The 23,629-nt window shown below is 42.3% G+C and overlaps 1 protein-coding gene across 3 annotated transcripts in view; it reads left to right on the plus strand.

Annotated features, from left to right (window-relative positions):
• Nucleotides 1-23,308, plus strand: part of LOC144988962 (NLR family CARD domain-containing protein 3-like) — a 207,703-nt gene extending 184,395 nt beyond the window's left edge. For all 3 annotated transcript variants that reach the window (XM_078940420.1, XM_078940426.1, XM_078940434.1), the window contains one exon: nt 16,598-23,308. In XM_078940420.1, the coding sequence (XP_078796546.1) occupies nt 16,598-16,946 (349 nt within the window). In that variant the 3' untranslated portion in view covers nt 16,947-23,308. The remainder of the gene's footprint in view (nt 1-16,597) is intronic.
• Nucleotides 23,309-23,629: the final 321 nt, after the last annotated feature.

The raw sequence follows: 23,629 nt of genomic DNA on the forward strand, positions 1-23,629 counted from the left end.
GGGACCTGATGGAGTTCCCGGAAAGGTTCTGCGGGCCTGCGCCGATCAACTCTCCCAGGTCTTCACAAAAATCTTCAACCTGTCGCTAGCTCAGGCTTTCATCCCTGCTTGCCTGAAGTCATCCACTATCATCCCGATACCCAAAAAGTCCTCATCCACAGCCTTCCTCACGGACTTCCGCCCAGTTGCACTCACTGCTGTCATCACAAAGTGTCTGGAGCGGCTGCTCCTGGGACACATCAAAGACTCCCTCCCTCCAATCTTCGTCCCCCACCAGTTTGCTTACAAAGCAAACAGATCAACGGATGATGCCATTTCCATCACCCTCCACACTGCGCTGAGCCACCTGGAACACAGAGACACCTACGCCAGGATGCTCTTTGTGGACTATAGCTCAGCCTTTAACACAATCATTCCTGACATTCTGGTCAACAAACTGTCTGAACTAGGACTCCACCCACTCACCTGCTCGTGGATCAAGGACTTCCTGACAAACAGACCACAGACAGTCAAACTTGACCCCCACCTCTCCTCCACCCGGACGCTGAGCACAGGCTCCACACAGGAATGTGTGCTGAGTCCTCTGCTGTACACACTGTACACAGCAGACTGCAGACCAGCCCACACCAGCAACACCGTGGTGAAGTTTGCAGACGACACTACTGTGGTGGGGCTGATCTCTGGGGACGACGAGACGGCCTACAGAGACGAAGTCCTGAAACTCTCAAGGTGGTGTCAGGCTAATAACCTCATCCTGAACACCACCAAGACCAAGGAGATCATCCTGGACTTCAGAAAAAACAGAACAGATCCACCCCCACTCTACATCGATGGAAACTGTGTGGAGAGGGTCCACAGCTTCACCCTCCTGGGCACCACCATCTCTGCTGACCTCACATGGTCTAACAACACCATGACTGTCATCAGGAAGGCCCAGCAACGCCTGCACTTCCTGAGAAAACTTAGGAGGAACGACGTCAGCCAGGAGCTGCTGGTAACGTTCTACCGCTCAACCATTGAGAGCATTCTGTCCTATGGCATCACAGTGTGGTTTTCCCACTGCACTGAAGCAGAACGGCAGAGTCTCCAGAGAATGGTAAAGACAGCGCAGAGGATCATCGGCTGCCCCCTCCCCTCACTGAAGGACATTTACCAGTCTCGCTGCCTCAGCAGAGTGACTAGCATCACCACTAACTCCACCCATTCTGCTTTCCCTCTGTTTGAACTGCTGCCCTCTGGAAGGAGGTACAGGTCCATCAGAACCAGGACAAACAGACTAAGAAACAGCTTTTTTCCACAGGCAATTATCATACGGAATGCACATACGTCCACCAACCACACCTCACTCTAATTTTACTACAATGCGTGCAATATCCTGACTGTCTAACCGGGTCACTGTGCAATAACTTGATATTTATTAAGCTGTGCTCACAGCAACTCATGTAATTCCATTCTATTTTATTCACAAATATTTAATATTTAACAGTTTCTGTCCATATTGTTCATTTTTTGTTAAGAGTTGTAAATACAGTATTTCTTTTTCTATTCTATTTTTATTTTATGTAACTCCTTCACTCCAAGGCTGCTGCAATTTCATTGTATCCCCATGTACAATGACAATAAACGATTCTGATTCTGATTTTATCACTTAGACACAGATGGAGAACCATATCAACTGGATTGGTAACAGCAACAACCACCGACCAAGCCGGCAAGCCCTGGCAGAAAAGATCCCCACAAGAAACACTGCAGGCTGTTCCATAAAAAATATAGTTTTACCATTGCCTTGCAGATCACAGTTGAAGTGGTTTAGTTTTCCTAAAAAAATTCAGAATGATTGAAGTTACAGGTGAACTTTTAGACAACATTTGATCCAAAAAGGTCCGAAAACGTCTTTTTAGGCAAAACTGCAAACACCTATTTTTTTGCATAACTTATCTTTCAAATATCAGCACAAAAAAATTAAAAACGGTAGGGATCTGTGTTTGCTGCCTTCCATATTTTTTTCAGACTTAAAAGTGTAACAGATGATTTATAAAAAATCCTTTTTCATCCAAAAACCTGTGTTAAATCTGTCTAGACTCCAAACAAACATTTTTTTATGGTGACTTATGTTTCAACAATCGACACCAATTTTCACAGACCTAAAGCTGAACATGTCCCATAGCTCCCTGAATATTTTCATAGATATAAAATGAACTGGTCATTCTAACATCTAGCATTCTAACATCTAACATCTTACATGTCAAAGCCTCTCTCAGCCTGGCTCTGCTGAAGGAGTCGTGTTACAACCCCGCCCCCTCCTGCTGGGACCCCTGCTATGTAAATTAGCAAGCAGTGAACAGAGAGATGAGGAGTAAGAATGGCCATTACTCAGGCATGCATAATCCAAAGACAGCCAGTTAAACAATGAAAGACATATTTTTTCGGTATGTCTTTCATACATCTTTAGTATTAAAAACTCTCCAAGATGAATGTGCCTGACTCCACCTGCAGGTGGATCACAGACTTCCTGACGGACAGACAGCAGTATGTGAGGCTGGGGAAGCTCGTCTCAGATACTCGGACCACAAGCACCGGATCCCCCCAGGGCTGTGTCCTTTCACCCCTGTTACTCTCCTTGTACACAAACAGCTGCACAGCTGGTCACCTGTCTGTCAAACTCCTGAAGTTTGCTGACGACACCACACTCATCGGCCTCATCTCTGACGGAGATGAGTCGGCCTACAGGAGTGAAATAGCCAGGCTGGTGTCATAGTGCAGCGCTAACAACCTGGAGCTTAATGCTCTGAAGACAGTGGAGATGACAGTGGACTTCAGGAAGGCCCCAGCCCCCCTCCCCCCTGTCATCCTCTGTGACTCCCCGGTGACCTCTGTGGAGTCCTTCTGCTTCCTGGGAACCATCATCAGCCAGGACCTCAAGTGGGAGCAGAACATCAGCTCCATCACTAAGAAGGTCCAGCAGAGGATGTACTTCCTGAGGCAGCTGAAGAAGTTTCACCTCCCTGAAAAGATGCTGGTAGACTTTTACACCGCCATCATCGAATCCACCCTCACGTCCTCCATCACAGTCTGGTTCGCTGCGGCCACGGCCAGAGACAAGGCCAAGCTGTAACGCGTCATCCACTCAGCAGAGAAGGTGATCGGCTGCCACCTCCCGTCTCTCCAGGAGCTGCACATCTCCAGGACCTGGAGGCGGGCAGCCAGGATTGTAGCCAACCCCTCTCATCCATAATCTCTTTCGGCCCCTCCCTTCTGGCAAGAGGCTCCGGTCCATCAGGACCAGGACCTCGCGCCACAAGAACAGCTTCTTCCCCACTGCAGCCAGCCTGCTGAACAGAACCCCAACTCCCCCAGGTGACCCCCCCCCCCCCCCCCCGCCCACCAAAGGACTGTCGGTGACACTTACAGGCCCCACCATCCCAGCCCATCTGTGCTCCCACTTTACTTCACCTTACTCTACTGTATATAGTGTGTTGTTGTTGTTAACTTAATTTTTAACTTATTCTTAATTGCACTATACACCAAGTCAAATTCCTCGTTTTGTAAAGTGCGCTCTACTGAACCTGGCAATAAAACTTTTTCTGATTTCTGATTCTGATTCTGATTCTATTAATCATTGTTTTTTATTCATTCAAAATGCAATTAAATCAATATTTTATCTTTTTTCTTTTCCTTTTTCTTTTTTTTTATCTCTTATATCCTTTTTTATAATCAATGTTTGAACTTCTTTTCCTTTCTATTGTCATGGTTTCAGTTTGTTGTCTTGTTTTTCGCTTTAGTTCTTGTTCTGCCTTGTTTGGTTCTGTTTCCTGTTTTATTTTGAAAGGTTTCCTGTCTTGTCATGTTTCTTGAGTTTTACTTCCTTTGGTCCCCATCTGCCCTAATCGTGTTCACCTGTGTCTTGTCTGCCCTGTCTGTATATAAGTCTTGTCTCTGCCTTCCTCCTGTGCTGGTCCATTAACTTCTGCTCATGTTGATCACGTCTTCTTGTCTAGCGTCCATGTCCCTTGCCATGCCACAGTAAGTTTTTGTTTTTAGTTTTGTCATCCTGCTCTGCAGCGCTTTTTGTTAGTTAAATAAATCCACTTGCCCTGAACCCGTTTGCCTCCCGTCTCTGCGCCTGGGTCCTACCTGCTCTCGAGCCTCCCCCCCACACGACATCTATACATCCAATGAAATTAAACTACAAATCAACAAACACAACTGATAACAAATGTCTCTAAAAAATGATGTGTATATTTGCAGAACCTTAAAAACACCAAACAAATAACAAATGCTTCCCAATTAAAGCACAAAAAATGGAACACAAAATGTAAAACCCAAGTTAGAAATTGCAATTTGAAAAAGATACTTTTTTCAGCAGCTTTTCAAAATCAATCACCAATTCTACTCTTCTGTGGATGAAACAAAGTACTCCAGAACAATGAAGCCATTTCTCTAAGTCTCTCTCACCTTCAGTTTTAAACAAGGTCTGTGAAAATCCACCATACATTGGTCACATGAACTCAGAGACCTGCTAAAAGTGCACAATTGTAAAAGCTCTTTTATATAGACAACTGTTTGTTTGCTTAGAGCTCTAAATATAAAAAAATGCTTTTCTATCACCTAGACACAGATGGAGAACCATATCAACTGGATTAATAACAGGGTGGCATGTTTAGACAACATGAAGCTGTCCATCACATTTTTGACCTAAACATGTAAACACATCCTTGGCTCTGCGGTTAGGAAATGGTATTTGGGAATCTCTTTATACCAGGAGCCAGCCTGGCCATTGGAACATCGCCACAGTGCCCATCCAGACTGGGACAGCAACGGGGTCCACTTCAGAGCCGTGAGCTGCTGTGTTTAACTCCAGCTGTCCCAGCAAGGGAGACAACTGCAGCAACATCCTCTGACCAAGCTGACAAGCCCTGGCAGAAAAGATCCCCACAAGAAAAACACTGGCTCAGGCAGGCTGGTCAAAAAAAAATAGTTTTGCCATTGTCTTGCAGCTCGCAGATCAAGTGGTTTAGTTTTCCAGTAATGTCAGTCAAGAATGCAAGTTCAGATTCACAATGTTCATATTCACCATATTCAACAGACATCTCCTCCAATAGCACCTTAAAAATCCTGTGCTGTTTTGCTTTGCAGCTGAGGTTGTTTACGATTTTCAGAATAAGAGTCATTATATGTCCAGAGCCAATCACTTCTGCACATAAGGCCTGCTGGTGAATGACGCAGCAGTAATGCAGACATTTTGGAAAGTCTGGGTCAGCTTTACAGTGAGTGATGAAACCTGTTTGTCTATTGATCATAGCAGGAGTCCCATCTGCAGTCACTGCTACCAGCTTTTCTAATTGTACCTTTTTTCTGCACAAAAACTCCTTCACCGTGTTATACATTTCAACTCCTCTTGTAGTTGTCTGTTAGGGCAGATGTGTCAGGAGTTCTTCTCTTGTGGAAACCAAAAGCTATGCTGTACTGTTGCCGTCCACAGACTCATCACACTGGACGTTAACCACCTGCACTTTGCAAGATCCCGGTCCAGCTAATTGGCCAAGTTATCAGACATAGCTGACACTCATCTAGACATTGTAGTGGAAATTGAATGAGTTCTATTGTTCTCATCCTTAGGGACAGTGATAGCAATTATCATCATTGCTTGAATTTTTTTCATGCTATATGCAAAAGTCTTTGTCCCTTAAGGCAACAAATTACAGCCCCCCCCCCCCCCCCCCCCAGGCTGCTGTCGTATTAACAATAGCTTGGAGCTCCAGAATGGACAAGAAAAAACGACGAGAATGGCTCGAGCAGGGCGTTGCTCACGGGGCGGTCGCTCGTGCCATGCGGTCGCACGTGCTCGGGCCCGCTAAATGCTACTTGTAGCTTTAATTATTATTATTATTATTCTTCCGACTTTTCCGTCGCCTTTTTGAGGCCTTTAACATACCCCAAAACTCACCAAATTTTGCACACATATTAGGAGTCGCGAAAAATTTCGTATTTTATGGGAGACCGGCATAGGTACACAAAAATGGCTCGATAGCGCCACCTGCAAAATTTGTTTTCGCGAGCACCTCCATATGCTTTATAGTACAAGCTTGATTTTAACAGGGCATGTTCATCGGATAGAAACCTACAAAAAAGTCTCTTGGGACCAAGCTGTCAGTCGCACAGGAAGTCTGATATTTTGATGACAATATGTCATTTTTGCTCTATTTTGGTCATTTGCAGGCCTCGCTCTAGAACGAACTCCTCCTAGAGATTTGAGAGTAAAGACTCCAAACTTTGGTTTTGTAAACTAAACACATGTCCGATCTTAAATTGCAAAGCTTTTAAGTTTTTATGGTTGTTTGTGACCATGGCGGCACGTCAAAATTGGAGGTCGTTTCGAAAACACGCCATAAAAAGAAAAATGGCCATTACTCAGCCATGTATAATCCAATCTGATCCAAAATTGATGTGCATGATTGTAGTCTGACTCTGAACACATCTGCAGTGAAAGAATCCGGAAAAAGTGTAGCGCCACCTGCTGGCAAGCGGAAATGACATGTTTGACTTGGAGCATCACTGCTCCAAGTAGGATGAGCCGACACACTTGAAAATGACGTCCACCTGTTGCAAAGCCATTGAAGTTTACTCTGATAAAGAACCATAACTTTCAACGCAGGGGTGTGGTCATGACAGAGCGGCGAAGTTGGGCGTCTCGCCATGCACACAAAAGTTGCTCTCACATGCACATTCCTTGTCCAATCTCACTGAAATTCGATGGAGGTGATGAAGCTTCCATTCTGAACCAATGGATATGACAATCTTGGACGAGCTCCATAGCGCCACCTAGATATTGACAAATACATTTTTTGTCACATTCTGGCCTATCTTTTCTCTGTGCTTTGTCCGATGTTCATAAAATTACAACAGGAGATACTCACAAGGGTCTTCTCTCATCGTTTAAAGTTTCATGGGTGTACACCTGATGGTGCTTGCGCAAGCCACCGCCAAACAGGAAGTGGTTGATTGCGTTGCAGTCAGATAATTAAAAATTCATAGAAAATCATCCGTTTGTATCACGAGGCTGAGATTTCAGAATGAGATTCCCCCATACATATCTCCAACTTAGATATACAGCACTCGCACGGGTGCACAAAAACGGCTCAATAGCGCCACCTACAATGTTTGTTTTCGCGAGCCCCACCATGTTCTTTAACATACAAGCTTGATATTTACAGGACATGTTCATCAGATGCAAACCTACAAAAAAGTCTCTTGGGACCAAGCTGTCAGTTGCACAGGAAGTCTGCTATAATGGTGTCAATATGTCATTTTTGGTGTATTTTGGTCATTCGCAGGCCTCGTTCTAGAACGAACTCCTCCTAGAGATTTGTGAATAATTACTCCAAACTTTGGTTTTGTAAACTAAACACATGTCCGATGGTAAATTGCGAAGCTTTTAAGTTTTTATGGTTGTTTGTAACCGTGGCGGCGGGTCGAAAATGGAGGTCATTTCGAAAACACCCATGAAAAGAAAAATGGCCATTACTCAGCCATGCATAATCCAATCTGATCCAAAATTTATGTGCATGATTGTAGTCTGACTGTGAACACATCTGCAGTGGAAGAATCCGGCAAAGGTGTAGCGCCACCTGTTGGCAACAGGAAATGACATGTTTTACTTGGAGCATCACTGCTCCAAGTAGGATGAGCCGACACACCTCAAAATGACGTCCACCTGTTGAAAAACCATTGAAGTTTACTCTGATAAAAAACCATAACTTTCAAAGCGGGGGTGTGGTCGTGACAGAGCGGCAAAGTTGGGCATCTCGCCATGCACAAATGTTGCTCTCACGTGCACATTCCTTGTCCGATCTCCCTGAAAATCAATGGATAAGATGGAACTTCCATTCTGAACACATGGATATGACAACTTTGGACGAGCTCTATAGCGCCACCTAGTTATTGCATGGGGCACATTCTGCCCTGTATTTTCTCTGTGCTTTGTCCGATGTTCGTAAAATTACAACAGTAGATACTCACAATGGTCTTCTCTCATCGGTTAAAGTTTCATGGGTGTACACCTGACGGTGCCTGCGCAAGCCACCGCCAAACAGGAAGTGGTTGATTGCGTTGCAGGCAGATAATTAGAAATTCATAAAAAATCAGCCGTTTGTATCACGAGGCTAAGATTTCAGAATGAGATGCCTCTTACATATCTCCAAATTATATAGACAGCACTTGCATAAGTGCACAAAAACGGCTCAATAGCGCCACCTACAATGTTTGTTTTCGCGAGCCCCGCCATGTTCTTTAACATACAAGCTTGATTTTTACAGGACATGTTCATCAGATGGAGACCTACAAAAAAGTCTCTTGGGACCAAGCTGTCAGTTGCACAGGAAGTCTGCTATATTGATGTCAATATGTCATTTTTGCTGTATTTTGGTCATTTGCAGGCCTTGTTCTAGAACGAACTCCTCCTAGAGATTTGTGAGTAATGACTCCAAACTTTGGTTTTGTAAACTAAACACACGTCCGATCTTAAATTGCGAAGCTTTTAAGTTTTTACGGTTGTTTGTGACCGTGGCGGCGCGTCAAAATTGGAGGTCGTTTCGAAAACACGCCATGAAAGGAAAAATGGCCATTACTCAGCCATGCATAATCTAATCTGATCCAAAATTGATGTGCATGATTGTAGTCTGACTCTGAACACATCTGCAGTGGAAGAATCCGGAACAGGTGTAGTGCCACCTGCTGGCAACAGGAAATGACATATTTGACTTGGAGCATCACTGCTCAAAGTAGGATAAGCCGACACACCTCAAATCTTTCTAATAAAATCATAAAAAATGGAACACAAAATGTAAAACCCAAATTAGAAATTGCAATTTTAAAAAGATACATTTTTCAGCAGCTTTTCAAAAACCATCACATTACTCTTCTGTGGATGAAACAAAGAAGTCCAGAACAATGTAGCCACTTCTCCGAAGTCTATGTCACCTTCAGTTTTAAACAAAGTCTGTGAAAATCCACCATACATTGGTCACATGTATTCAGAGACCTGCTAAAAGTGCACAATTGTAAAAGCTCTTTTATATAGACAACTGTTTGTTTGCTTGGAGCTCTAAATATAAAAAAATGATTTTCTATCACTTAGACACAGATGGAGAACCATATCAACTTGATTAGTAACAGGGTGGCATGTTTAGGTTTACTTAGGTAAAAACTTACATCACAAGACAACATAAAGCTGTTCATCACATATTTTACCTAAACATGTAAACATATGCTTGGCTCTGCGGTTAGGAAATTATATTTGGGAATCTCTTCATACCAGGAGCGAGCCTGGCCATTGGAACATCGCCACAGTGCCCATCCAGACTGGGATAGCAACAGAGTCCACTTCATAGCCGTGAGGCTGCTGTGTTTAACTCCAGCTGTCCCAGCAAGGGAGACAACTGCAGCAACAACCACCGACCAAGCCGGCAAGCCCTGGCAGAAAAGATCCCCACAAGAAACACTGGTTCAGTCAAGCTAGTCAAAAAAATATATAGTTTTGCCATTGTCTTGCAGCTCGCAGATCAAGTGGTTTAGTTTCCCAGTAATGTCAGTCAAAAATGCAAGTTCAGATTCACCATATTCATATTCACCATATTCAGCAGACATCTCCTCCAATAGCACCTTAAAAATCCAGTTCTGTTTTGCTTTGCAGCTGAGGTTGTATATGATTTTCACAATAGGAGTCATTATGTGTCCAGAGCCAATCACTTCTGCACATATGGCCTAATGGTGAATGACGCATCAGTAATGCAGACATTTTGGAAAGTCTGGGTCAGCTTTACAGCTTACAGTGAGTGATGAAACCTGTTTGTCTATTGATCATAGCAGGAGCCTCGTCTGCAGACACTGCTACTGGCTTTTCTAATGGTACCTTTTTCTGCACAAAAACTCCTTCACCGTGTTATACATTTCAACTCCTCTTGTAGTTGTCTGTTGGGGCAGATGTGTCAGGAGTTCTTCTCTTGTGGAAACCAAAGGCTATGCTGTACTGTTGCCTTCCACAGACTCATCACACTGGACGTTAACCACCTGCACTTTGCAAGATCCCGGTCCAGCTAATTGGCCAAGTTATCAGACATAGCTAACACACATCTAGACATTGTAGTGGAAATTGAATGAGTTCTTCTGTTCTCATCCTTAGGGACAGTGATAGCAATTATCATCATTGCTCGTTTCTTAATCTGATAAAAACCTTCTTCTCCTTGATGAGAAAATGAACAGGTCTAAACGAGGCTTAGTTTTAAGAATTTTATTCATGCTATATGCAAAAGTCTTTGTCCCTTAAGGCAACAGATTACAGCCGCCCCCCCCCCCCCCCCCCCCCCCGCCCCACAGGCTGCTGTCATATTAACATTAACTTTGAGCTCCAGAATGGACAAGAAAAAATGACGAGAATGGCTTGAGCAGGGCGCTGCTCACGGGGCGGTCGCCCGTGTCAGGCGGTCTCACGTGCTCGGGCCCGCTAAATGCTACTTGTAGCTTTAATTTTCTGTTGCTTTCTGTTTCTGCAGCATTTAGCCCAGTGTCCTGTGTATCCACATAGGTGACATATATCATTAAAAGCAGGACATTGTCGTGGCTTATGATCTGATCCACATCTTTGACACAGCCTTCCTCTTCCTTTGATAATAGCATCCACTCTTTCCTTTTGCTCTGTTTTGCATACCTCAAGTTGGTGAAGTTGGAGATTTCCCGCTGTGAGAGCTTCATGTTTTCGTCCTTCAGTCAGGACTTCAGCCAGAGAACAACCTTGAGGCTTGCTGTAGAGCTCATTTCTGAAAGCTTCATGCGGCGTGCTGGCTATGATCAGCTCAATCAGGCGTTCATGGAGTTCTTCATCTGTGAATTGACATTTTAGTGCAAGAGTTCTTGCTCTGTTTATAAAATCATCAATACTCTCGCCTGCTTTCTGTCTATATTGCATAAGATGCAGTCTGTGAATTCTGAAGTTGACATCCAACTTTAATTGTCCTTCAAAAAACTTCCACAGATTTGCCGGGACTTTCTTTTCAGCTGCACTTAGGCCGCTAGCATTTAGCCTCTTTAGCCCCTCATCCCCGATGCCTCGGCATATTTTTCTGGCTTGTTTTACTTCATCTGAGATCTCCTCATCCTCTAGGTACAGGCACATCTTTTGCTTGAACAATGAAATTGCCTCACCCAGATCCGGGTCGGACCAGTTCATAGTAGGAAGATGCGACGCCATCACGAACCAGCAGGCTACACGTGCAGTTAGCTAGCAGCAGCACGTCACTTATCCACGGACAAGTTGTCGCTTCTGTTCGCGTCGGGGAAATTCTTCTCCTCTCTCGTCTTTTTTTTTTTTCAATCTCTGTTTTCCGCTGCCACCATGAAGTGTTATTGTATCAATGAAGACCAACAATAACTTGTAGAGGGACCTCGCACTTTATTCACTTCCAACTTCTTAGCCATACATGAAGAACTAAGGCTCAGGTAAAAAAGCAAACTCTGTATCACTCCGCGTAGGGAACTATATTCATAGTATGTGAGACATATCACAACAGTAGACAAGCAGCGTCTGCTTAAAGCCTGTGGTTCTCCAGAAAAACATGAACATTTAAACATACATCGCATGCAGCTTTTCCCCAAACGTTTTGTTCACAAAGATGTTTACTTTTAGATGCACTTTAAGTTCTTCATGGATTTTATCTCTGGTCATTTATTTTGAAAGCAGTTTATGTCTTAAATAACTTAAAGGAAAGTTCCTACTAGCTACTTGATTTTATTTTTCTGTGGGAATATATTTTTGTTTACACCACATTTGCACTAAATGGTGTCATTTATTTTTAGCAAAGACACTATAATTTGTTCACAGAATTAATATCTGATTCACAGCTATTTCTTTTTAATTAAGCAATGGCAATGGGTTTATTTTTCTAAAGTTAATACGAGTGTGTCTGGCAGCTACTTGACTTATTCATTTTTTATCCTGTTTACAGCAATTTTGTACTAAATAATGGCTGCTGTTCATGTTCACTATTGTTTAAACCAAATTTTACAGAAATTTCCAAATGAAAATTGTCATTGTTTGTCAAAGACAGAGTATTACTGATTTCAGCAATTTTACACAAAAGTCTGTTATTCATTACATCAAATAGGACACAAGTTGTTTATTATCATGGTGTTTAAAAAATAAATGGGGAAATATTTTCCAAAAAACTGTTTTTCAAGTTCTTTTTTCTTAAAGTTTGATATATCGTGAGTTGTTAGAGACGAGATCTTGAGCTTATCACGTTATCATGAACAATGTATCGCAAATCGTATCGTATCGTGAGGTACCCAGTGATTCCCAGCCCTAGAGCAGACTGTCATGGAAATAAAGCATCTTAGCCACATTAAAGCTCTTCATCCATTGTCAGGCTGCCTCATCATCATCACTTATTGTTTTTGGAAAGAATTGCCCCCCCCCCCCCCCCCCCCTTATTATTGAAACAGCTTTCAGGCTCCTGAACCGTTTAAAAGTTCTGGAGAAGCTACGTTAATGTCAAAAATAAACACAACTTTATTTACTCAATCATACTTTTAGGACCTTTTTGGTCAAAGTACATTTATTCCATTTTAATTGTTATATTGAAAAATATTTGTCGATTCAACCGTTCAAAATGACACCCATCTGGAACAACCCAGACATCCTCATAAACAAAAAAATGATACACTTTCCAGCTTGGCAAGCAGGGGGCGTAACACTACTAGAGCACTTAATTATTGATAAAAATTCATAACACCCCAAGAACTAAAAGACAAACATGGAATAAATAACTTCTTGGAATATCAGCAACTTCAATCTATTATTACTAAAACGTTTAAATGCAAAGACTTGACTTAAAGCTACCAGAAGCAGTTACCTCTCTGATTAATTTCTCAATGAATAAAAATCTCTCCAAAATATACAAACTTTTATGTAATTTAGATAACAATATTTCACTTCCGACAACAAAATGGGATGCAGATTTGAGCATCAGCACAGATGAAAGCTTTTGGTCAGAACTTTGTCTAAACACCTTTAAACTGACAAAAAGTCCAAATCTGCAGCTAATGCATTTCAAAACTCTTCACAGAATTTACTACACTGGACAGAGGATGTTCAAGATGGGTCTCAGTAACTCAGACATTTGTCAGCACTGTGACAGTAATCTACCCGACAATTACATGCATGCACTATGGTTCTGCACGCCTGTCCAGGCTCTCTGGCAGCAGGTATGTGCCGATCTATCAGTCTGGCTTAAGGTTTCAATCACAGCTTCACCGTCACTTTGTGTGCTTGGTGACATGAGTGCCATCGATGTAGAAGGAGGATTAGGCTCTATCGTTTTCATAACTCTTTGTATTGCTAAAAAAACGAATTTAATAAACTGGAAAAACAAGAAAAATATAAATATAAGTCAACACAGAAATCTGCTGCTTGATCATTTTAGCTTGGAAAAGATGTCAGCCCAAAGTTCAAGTAACTTTGAAAGAATTCAGTCTCTCTGGTCTCCCATAGCTAACTCCATGACTTAGGGGGTGGGGGGGCCTGGTCGTCACTAGCTGCGTTTACATGGGCAAAAGGAATCGGAAAGAACGCCTGCCCCGATCAGACTCGCTTGGATCAACATTTCTTTCCGATGGAGATAGGTGGGTTATACCGATCGTTTATCTGATGGTTGTTCATGTGAACGGTTCATTCCGATCGTGGGTCACTTCTGCTCTGGGTTACGTCATGCATAGATGGTGTTTCGCTGAGAGAAAGCTTTGGAGCGCATATGGGACCGACCAGCTGCTCTGCAGAGGCTCCGTGAAGAGCGCCGCTCCGCTCTCGCCCCACTTGCGCTTCACCTCTCTTACAGCCCTCACGAGGGGGATACGGGGAAAGAGCGCCTCGTTCCCTCCGACGCTCACTCAGTCCACTGGCACCCGAGTGAGCAGAGCAGCTGGATTAATAACTTTCTGTCTGAGGGGAGGAGGATGCTTTGTTACGTGTGCGTTTTGTTGTTTTGTTATGTGTGGGAGAATTCAGACTCTCTGGGTTGGCGGCTGCAGGACCCGGGAGGAACCGCCAGCACACACAGTGGCTTTGGGGCGGTGTGTGTGAACTTTTCGGAGCCGAAATAAATGTCGCTCAGTCCTTAGAAACTGTTCAAACAATCACGTGGATTTGTGTTTCCAGTTGTGTCCCGACAAAATAAAGGCTGATGTTATTTCCACATATTTTCGTTCAGCCAGGATGCAGATTGCAGCGTTTCTTGCATGGTCCTGGATTTTGTTTCCTGGGAAATGTTTTTAGATCAGTTAGTGAGGGCGATTTCCCACGGCACACTTGACCATCTCCCAAGGTACACTAGTGTGCCGCGGCACACTGGTTGAAAAACACTGGTTTAGAGTTTCTCAGATCTGTGTAGCAGCACCTCCGCCTTTGGCGATCTGGCTGCCGGTCTGATAACAAAGCTAGTCCCGGGAAAGTTTCGACGAACCATGGTGCATCCAAAGGAGGACCGCAGGAAGCGGAAATGCTGCTACATAGTCCTCAGAACGTCTACGTTTGATAGTTTCAGCATTGTATAGTGTAAATGCAAAAGTTCCGATGTGGGTCACTTTTAAAATATGATTTAAGCAGGTCATCAAGAAAATCGGATATAGTCCGAAAATTGGATTTGGGCATTTAGACCTGCAGTGTAAATGCAGCCATAAAGACTTCAAGGTAGCGGACCTGGTTTCGGTGTATAGCCCGAAAAGGAAAAAGGCAAAGAAAAGGATTCTAAGTTGGACTATCACTGGGGGGGGGGGGGGGGGGGGGGACCTACTAAGATGGTAGAAAATCTAGCAGAACTGGTCTACAGGGTCGGGCTCTCAGCTGGGGGAAGAAGTGTGGCCCTTCAAAGGGAATGGTTGGCCACTTCCAGGGGTGATGCACAGCAGCATATCAGGGGGCCTTAATCCTCTACAGACCTGAGAGCTACACCCCCTTATTCTGGGGATGTTGCCCCACTACTAGGGTTGGGCGATGTCCCCTAATTTGGCCGTTGACGATGTTTGCTGTCAACCATCGGGATGGACGATGACATCGTCGGGGGGGGGGGGTATTTTTACATTTTTCGTTCTTATATAACTGCTATTCGTTATTTTGCTTTTTTCATTTTATTTCCCAACTAATGGTTAATCCGCGATGATCCAGTATAAACTGAGGGAAGTGACTTTAACAGAAAAAGTAACAAACAAAATATAAAAGAAGTGTAGTCCACTCCCGCACTTGCCTTGGCGAAGTGGACCTGCGGAGTGCGGATTTACAGCTTTGTGTTTGATGGAAAGGGGGGGGGGTACATGAGCGGTATGTGTGGGAGATTTAAGACTGCGATCCGTCCCGCAGCTCTAGGGGTACTGCATACCGAACTCAGAACCGGGTCTAAAAGTGTGTCTGAGCACAGCTCGGATCGTCAGCAGACACACAGCGGTTTGAGCTTCAAAGCAGAAATGTCGCTCAGTCCTTAGAAAACATTCAAACAATCACGTGGATTTGTGTTTCCAGTCGTGTCCCGACTAAATAAAGGCTGATGTTATTCCCAGCATGCAGCGCCACCCAAAGCTAATGTTGTTAGCCCGTGTTAGCATACTGCTAATCCTGGCTTCGTTCAGAAAAAGCACTGACCACACGGATTAAATTCAAATGATGAGCGAACAGGTGTTTCATAATAACCGTAACATTATTATTAAGCACTTTTAGAAGATCATCTCGTATTTTACCGAGCTGACATGTCAATATATATAGCCGCTCGGCGCTGTTATCGTTTTGTATTGAATTGATACGTTCAATAAAGTTTGGAAAAAAAGCCGCTCGGCGGAAGTTGTATACCCTTCCGGTTTTCAAACTGCGCATGTGCGAATACTGCGCATGTGCGAATGATTTATTCCGACCGAAATTGTGACCTTAGTGAACGTTTTTATATTCTGAAAACATTTTTCTGGGCCCATCTACACGGTTGGATTCTAATCCGACCATTGATCCCATCAAGATATGTTGTACATGTAACCGCGGCTTATGGTGTCGACGCGCAACGTGGCGGGGGCGTGGCATCACGATGGTGGTCTCTCCATCGGGATGTCAGTCACCCATCACGATGGACGATGATATCGTCCATCGGCACAACCTTACCCACTACCTCTCCATCTTCACCCCCACTGTAGCATTAGCAGGTGGTCTCAGGACTTCTCCTAAATCAGGAGAGTGTTGTTGGGCGGATGGAGAGGTGAGATGATATAACGGGTGTGTTGGGAGAGTGGAAAGAAAGGAATAAAGAGATAGAAGCATTGATAGAAGTTGTCTTGTTACTCTGTTGTATCTGTCGTGGTTGTTGCCTACAGCAACTGTTAAGACTTCATAAAAAACCTGTAGTTTTAGAGTATTATGTCCAACAGGATGTAAAAAACTCTTCTTCATCTGTGATGATTGATATGAAACTGATCTGTTTCAATCATGATCTTAAAAATCTGGTTAAAATCTGTTTGGTTCCTGGACCTCCAGCTGCATCACTGCTCCTGAACACACTTTTCTGTCTGATTGCAGGTTGAGGAAATGCAGTTTGTCAGAGATCAGCTGTGAAGCTCTGGGCTCAGCTCTGAAGAAAAACCCGTCTAATCTGACAGAACTGGACCTGAGCGGAAACCAGAACCTGCAGGATTCAGGATTTCTTTATCTGTGGGGTTTTCTGGAAAATCCAAACTACAGACTGCAGACTCTGAGGTCAGTAAAGAAGCTGAACTCCCTGAAGGATGAGAAGAACGGATCAGGTGAAGAACTTTCTGATGTTTCACTGGAAGATTTTCTGTCTACGGCCGTGTTTGAAACAATTCAATTTTATTTGTGTAGCCCAAATTCACAACAACAGTCGTCTCAATGGGCTTCGTATCTGTAATTGAAAAAGTGAAACATGAATTGAAAAAGGATTATGAATACATAGAATTAAATAGGAAAATACTAAATTGACTAAACTAAACTGGACATCCCTGCCCTTAGACACCCTTTCTCCGTAAGGAAAAACTCCAAAAAAAACAAACAACAACAACCGGATTGTGGAAATAAACGAAGAAACCTCAGGGGTGTCCACATGAAGGAGGGATCCTCCCCCAGGACGGACAGGCGATTTACCAGAACTCATAGAGAAGAATTAACTTATCTAAATCTACATCTACATATATAAAGTCCAGCAGACGAGCTTCATCCAGATGGAGTTGAGGGGGCAGTCATGGGCGCGAGTCGAGCCAGAGACAGGAACCACAGCCAGGTGTAGGAGAGGGAGCAGAGACGAGGTAAACGGTCAGGAACAGGAGCACGGATGAGCCAACTGGAGTCTGGAAGCACTCCCACCCCCCAGGAGGGGAGAGGAATAGAGGGACAATACATGAATCACTGCACCAAACACAGGCATGGAGAACAAAATGATAAATTATGATCAAGAATAGAGGAGAGGAAGGGTAGAAGTAGAAGAGAAAAGAGGACAGAACCCCAGAGCACCACAGTTACCCCAGCTTCAACTTCTAGCAGCCTTTTAAAAGTAATAGTTATTATTAAGTTTAATTTAAACAAATTAACATTAAGTTATATAATCTCTGAATACTAACTAGTCTGACAATAAGCCTGTCTGATCTTAGCAATATTCCACAGGTGAAAAAAGGCAGTTCTACACGCCTGAGATATGTGAGCCTTAAATGATAAATCCTGGTCAAATAAAACCCCAAGGTTTCTAACTGTGGAATTGGGGGCTATGCTTACACCATCCAGGGAGACTATCTGAGCAGACAGAGCATCTCTGAGGTTTTTAGGACCAAGTATAATGACCTCAGTTTTTTCTGGGTTCAAGAGGAGGTAATTAATTGTCATCCAGGTCTTGATGTCACTGATGCAGGCATTCAGTTTCTCTATCTGGTCATTCTGGTCAGGCTTCATGGATAAATACAACTGCGTATCGTCGGCATAACAATGGAAATTAATGCTGTGTTTCCTGATTATGTTTCCTAGGGGTAGCATATAAAGCGTAAACAGGATCGGTCCCAAGACTGAGCCCTGTGGGACTCCATAGTTGACTGGAGTGCACTGAGAGGAGTGGCCATTTACATTAACGAACTGATACCTATGGGACAGATAGGATTTAAACCACTGGAGAGCAGATCCTCTGATCCCTATGTCCTGCTCTAGTCTATGGAGTAAAATACTGTGGTCGATAGTGTCAAAGGCTGCACTGAGGTCCAACAGGACAAGAATAGAAAGTAGACCCTTTTCTGAGGCCAATAACAAGTCATTAGAGACTCTAACTAGTGCAGTTTCCGTACTGTGGTGGGGTCTAAACCCCGACTGAAAGTCTTCAAAGTGGCTGTTGTCCTGTAGGTGGCAGTAAAGCTGCTTAACTACAACTCTTTCTAGGATTTTAGAAATAAAGGGCAGGTTTGATATCGGTCTATAGTTGGCCAAGATGCTAGGATCCAAACTGGGCTTTTTCAGAAGAGGTTTAACAACTGCATATTTAAAAGACTGTGGCACGTAACCCGTTTCCAGAGAGGCATTTATCATTGTTAATATGGGATCATTAATTAGGGGAAAAGTTTCTTTAAAAAGTCTAGTGGGAATTGGGTCTAACAGACACGTTGAGGATTTGGAGGACGTAATAATTGATGTTATTTCCGCTTGATCCACAGCAGTGAAGCAGTCTAATGTTACAGAGGTTTCTATGGATGCCTCCATTTCTACCACTTCAGCCTGTTCTGGGCTGATAGTAGGAATAACTTGATTTAACTTATGTCTAATATTTGAGATTTTACTATTGAAAAATGTAAGAAAATCATCAGAGCTGAGAGAAACAGGAACATGTGGTTCTACTGAGCTCTGACTGCAAGTTAATTTAGCAATAGTGCTAAAAAGAAATCTTGGATTATTTCCATTCTCTGATATTAAGGTTGAATAGTACTGGCTTCTAGCTCTACGCAGAGCTTTTTTATCATTTAATAGGCTATGTTTCCAGATATCCAGAGACTGCTCTGAACCGGAGCGGCGCCATTCTCTTTCCAACTTACGGGTTTCTTGTTTAAGAGAACGAGTTTCAGCGTTAAACCACGGTGCTACTCGGTTTTGTCTGACGAACTTAGGTTTCAAGGGGGCAACAACATGGAGTGTACTCCTGAGGGCTTGTAAGGCATCATTAACAAAGTGGTCATTTATACTAGGACTGATACTATGGGAGCTGGACTCAGAGTAGTTTCTCAGAATGTCACTAAGTACTGGCTGAACTGTGTGTTTAAACTCAGACACAGAACGGTCAGTTAAGGTTCTTCTAAGCTGTTTCTTATTCACTGGGGCAGTAGCATGTTCTAGGACATTCTTGGACATTTCATTATGTTTCATTATTCAATATGTTTCTGCACAGGATCTGAATCCTGATATTGATGGCTGCCTGAAGTTTGAGGAGAGAAAGGAGGTCAACTCCAAATTCTTGTTATGTTCACAAATGTTTGCAAGTTTAATTTAGTTTAATTATTCATTGATTTTTAAATATACATTTTAGGCATGATTTTTTTCCCATAGCCCCTCTTGAGTATTATTGGGATTGCTTCAGTGTCAGATGTAAAATATTATGTTTTTTTAAGTGAAATTAATTTTGTTTGAGATTCATTGGCCTCTGTGAATAAATTTGTAGTAATTATAATAAAAATAATTATTATAATAATGAATTTTATTTATATGGCGCCTTTCAAGACACACAAGGTTTTTTTTATTTTGATTTCAAATGGTTTATTTCAAGCAATTAAGTAGAAATAATACACAAAAGCAATATAATCATCAGTTGTACATTCATACAGTAACTAATCATACTTAGGATAATTAGACATATTAATAAATATTGCTTGAAAGGGAGTGGGAGGAAGCGAACTTATATAATCCCACCCCGTTATACTATAACCATTTTATTACATGATTTATCAATATCCGGTTCCTAGGTTTTATCAGACAGAATTAAAAATCATAAGATATCGATAAAGCACATGCCAAAGATGAATTACTTAAGTATTACGTCAAAAATAACTATTTTAGAAATCAACATGGCAAATGCAGATCAGTCATCTGAAATATATGCAGATTAAGTTACTTATAAAAGTCATTCATATGAATAAAACATAATACTATATCAGTAAAGTAGACACAACACTGTTTCAGGAATTATCATAGCAAAATTTCATCAAGTATCAAAAGTTAAAAACATGTGCAAAATTATGCTACATTAGGAAAGATTTTTGAATCAATTTATCAATTTTTGGAGCAAGTGAAGTAATATCATTAAAAGTCAATCAATTTAACACTTTTCAATAAGTGATTAATCATTTGTTTTACTTTTTTAAATATTTTATTGTATTTTTATTTTTATTTTTTTATAATAAAGTAATGCTGTAAGGGAAAAATAAAAAGGGTCCATAAACTGTTGATTGTCCAAGGTTGGTATTTCTTCTTTTACTGATAACAGCCGATCTTCTGGGTTCAAAACAGTTAATAGTTCTCTTCCATGTTATGTCTGCAGACATTAGATTCAGGTCCATATCCTTCTTCAGCTGATATCAGCTGCGGTGAAAGTTGAGGTCAAGTTGTCTGCAGGTCAGAACTCTGCTGTTATTCAGGTGACGTCAGACATATAAGGTCACCTTTAGATACAAAACAATTAAATGCAATTAAAAGAATGAAGAATTAGCTGAAAAAAAACATTAATTAGGGTGGATATTTTTGTCTGAAAAGGTGGGTTTTGAGTCAATGATCCGTAGACCTGAGTGAAGTGAGTTCCAGAGCTGAGGGGCAGAGTGGCTGAATGATCTGACCCCCATGGAGATGAGCCGAGTGGTGGGTGCAACAAGCTAGAGTGAGGAGGCAGACCTGAGGCAGCGGGTGGGAGTGGAAACATGGATGAGGTCAGACAGATATGGAGGGACGAGGTTATGGAGGGCTTTGAAGGTCAGAATAAGGATTTTGTAGGTATATCACTAAAATCTAAAAAGATAAGAATCAAAGCCACACCCCCTTGGAGAACTGAGGAAATTAAACAATTGAAGAGATGCTGTAGATCTGCCAAAAGACTTCAGAGAAAAATACAAACTTGAAATAAATTATCAACTATAGAACCAACTAAACGTATATAATCAAACAGTAAAACAGACCAGGGGCCTGTTTCACAAAGGAGGTTCAACCAACTCTGAGGTCAAACCTGAACTCTTAGTTGGTCAATCGAGAGATTGTAAACTCTGAGTTTTCTGTTTCAGAGCAGCTGATCCGCGTTAGATCAATCAACTCTGAGTGGACTGATTCGGAGGTGAGCGTGAGCACCGCGTCTATAAGAAGCCATTATCAATGGAGCGCAGATATCACGAGTCACCATGGCAACCGTGAAAAAAAGAGGTCTGCGTATTTTTCTCCAGCTGAACTTGACGTGCTGCTGCAGAGTTACAGTGAATATGAGCAGATATTCCAGAAGAAAAGCAACACCGCTGCATCAGCAAAACAGAGACAGTTAGCGTGGAAAACATAGCTGCTCAAGTTAATGCGTAAGTTTGCATTTAAATCATTGTTATAAAATATTGGCTGTAATAACTTTTTAAATAGCGTAAGGAGTGAAATAAAAAATGGCTATATTTAGGTGTACTTTTGAAGTGTTATTCCTGGTGTAAATACATGAAATGCTGCATAGTGTACAGAACCAATCTGGGGGGGGAAATGCATTTAACGTTGATAATGTTTAGAGGACTTTTTTGTTAACCTTCCCCTCTTGCAAACGTTGGTCAGTTTAATATTAATACATGCAATTGTGTTTTTAAAGGTGAACTTTTGTCTACTGTTGAACCTTTCGCTGCGCAAAGACTTCTCCTTTCTTTTCTCTCGTCTTTCCGACCGTGGTCAGAAGCGCAGGGGAGATTTCCTTCAGGGCCGAAGGGAATTCTCCTTCGGGGTTCACTTCCCGTTGGAAACCCTCAACCTCCAGAGCGGAATAAGAATGACTCCAAAACAGTTATTCTGGGAATGACACCTTCTCCGTCCTCCTCATCCGTGCTCACCCCCCCCCCCCCCCCCCCCACCACCACCACCATCTGCACCTGCACTCGCCCCTCCCCTTGTCTCTCGTGGATCGCACCCCGCTCAGCACACACACGCTGCAACACTACCCTTGTATTGATCAAGTGGTATCGGTTTATATGGGATTAAGAAAGTAAGCAGTGCTAGCAAATTGTGTTTCCAAAAAGTAATTGTTACATTAATCTAATTCAATGTCCCTGATTTCATTTTCATGTAGATGCAATCCTGCAGGAATTAAAAGAACATGGCAGCAGCTAAAAATGAAGTATAAAAACATAATTCAATCAGGTCAAATGTGAGCATGTCATGGTTGGAGGCTTTGTTGACAATATTTGACATATGAAACATCTACATAGCAAGACCTAATGTTGTTTTCATTTTATATATGTGATTGACTGCAACGAAAAACGGTAACGCTCAAACAAAAACGTATGGGGAAATGACAAAACATCGAGTCGAGGTCTCAAAATCCTCGCACGACGTAAATATAATTCTCTATGAATTAATGCAGCCTCCTCGTCTATTGGGTCCTCCAAAAAAGGACAAGCCATTCTTGTCACTTAGACCGTGTGACGGAAATGTGGGCAATGAAGGTTGAAGCGAAATATACCGCTTCGTCTTTAAAAAGGGGAGGGGACCGGCAAAAAACTTCGAGTTTGGAGAATAAAACCTGCTCCCGACCAGGTTAGGTTCACAGCATAAGTAACCATGGACACTGACTCAGAGTATAAGTTACCTCTCTTTCAGAAACGGGTTTGACTTACTCTGCTTTCTCTGGTTTAACAAACCTCTGATTCTGAAACGGAAAACCCAGGGTTTCCCTGATTTCCGGGTTTATGAACTCAGAGTTTACACTTAACCTCCTTTGTGAAACAGGCCCCTGATGTCTAGGACAGTTTATTTATATTTTGTATCCCCCTGCTTTTTGCAACACTATATCCAACTCTGAAATTGTTGTTTTCTTATGTTATACTTTTCCCTGATTTCTCTATGATTATGAATATAAATAGGTTTATGTTTGCATACTGATAAGAATTTTTCTTCTTTTTGCTTCCTTCCCAATTATAGTATTCTCTTTTGTATTCGCCATATTTTGTAATTTTTATGTAAATGTTCTGGTATTGTTTTGTATTGTGTTCTATAAATAAATAAATAAAAAAAAAAAAAAAAAAGTTGGAGCAGGAGCTGAACATTGTCGCCCCCTGCTGGTGGAAACAGCTCATTACAAGCGTGGAGACGCAGAAAAGCTCCGATTGGTTCTTCTTGATCAATGATGTCAAATGTTCTGGATCACAAAAATCCCATTCAGTTGATGTAAAAACCCGTCATCAGACATGAAAACAACCGCTATTCCTGCTGTTTCTGACCGTTTTCATGGTCTGCAGGTCTGACAGCAACAATCTCAAATGTTGGACTGAACCATTTGAATCCTGGAGAAAAGACCACTGAACATTTCATATTTGTCTCTGATTCTTCCATCATAATTGAATAAAAACT

Source organism: Oryzias latipes, chromosome 2, assembly GCF_053564925.1.
Source record: "Oryzias latipes strain Hd-rR chromosome 2, Olatipes_Hd-rR_3.1".
NCBI classification, from domain to species: domain Eukaryota; kingdom Metazoa; phylum Chordata; class Actinopteri; order Beloniformes; family Adrianichthyidae; genus Oryzias; species Oryzias latipes.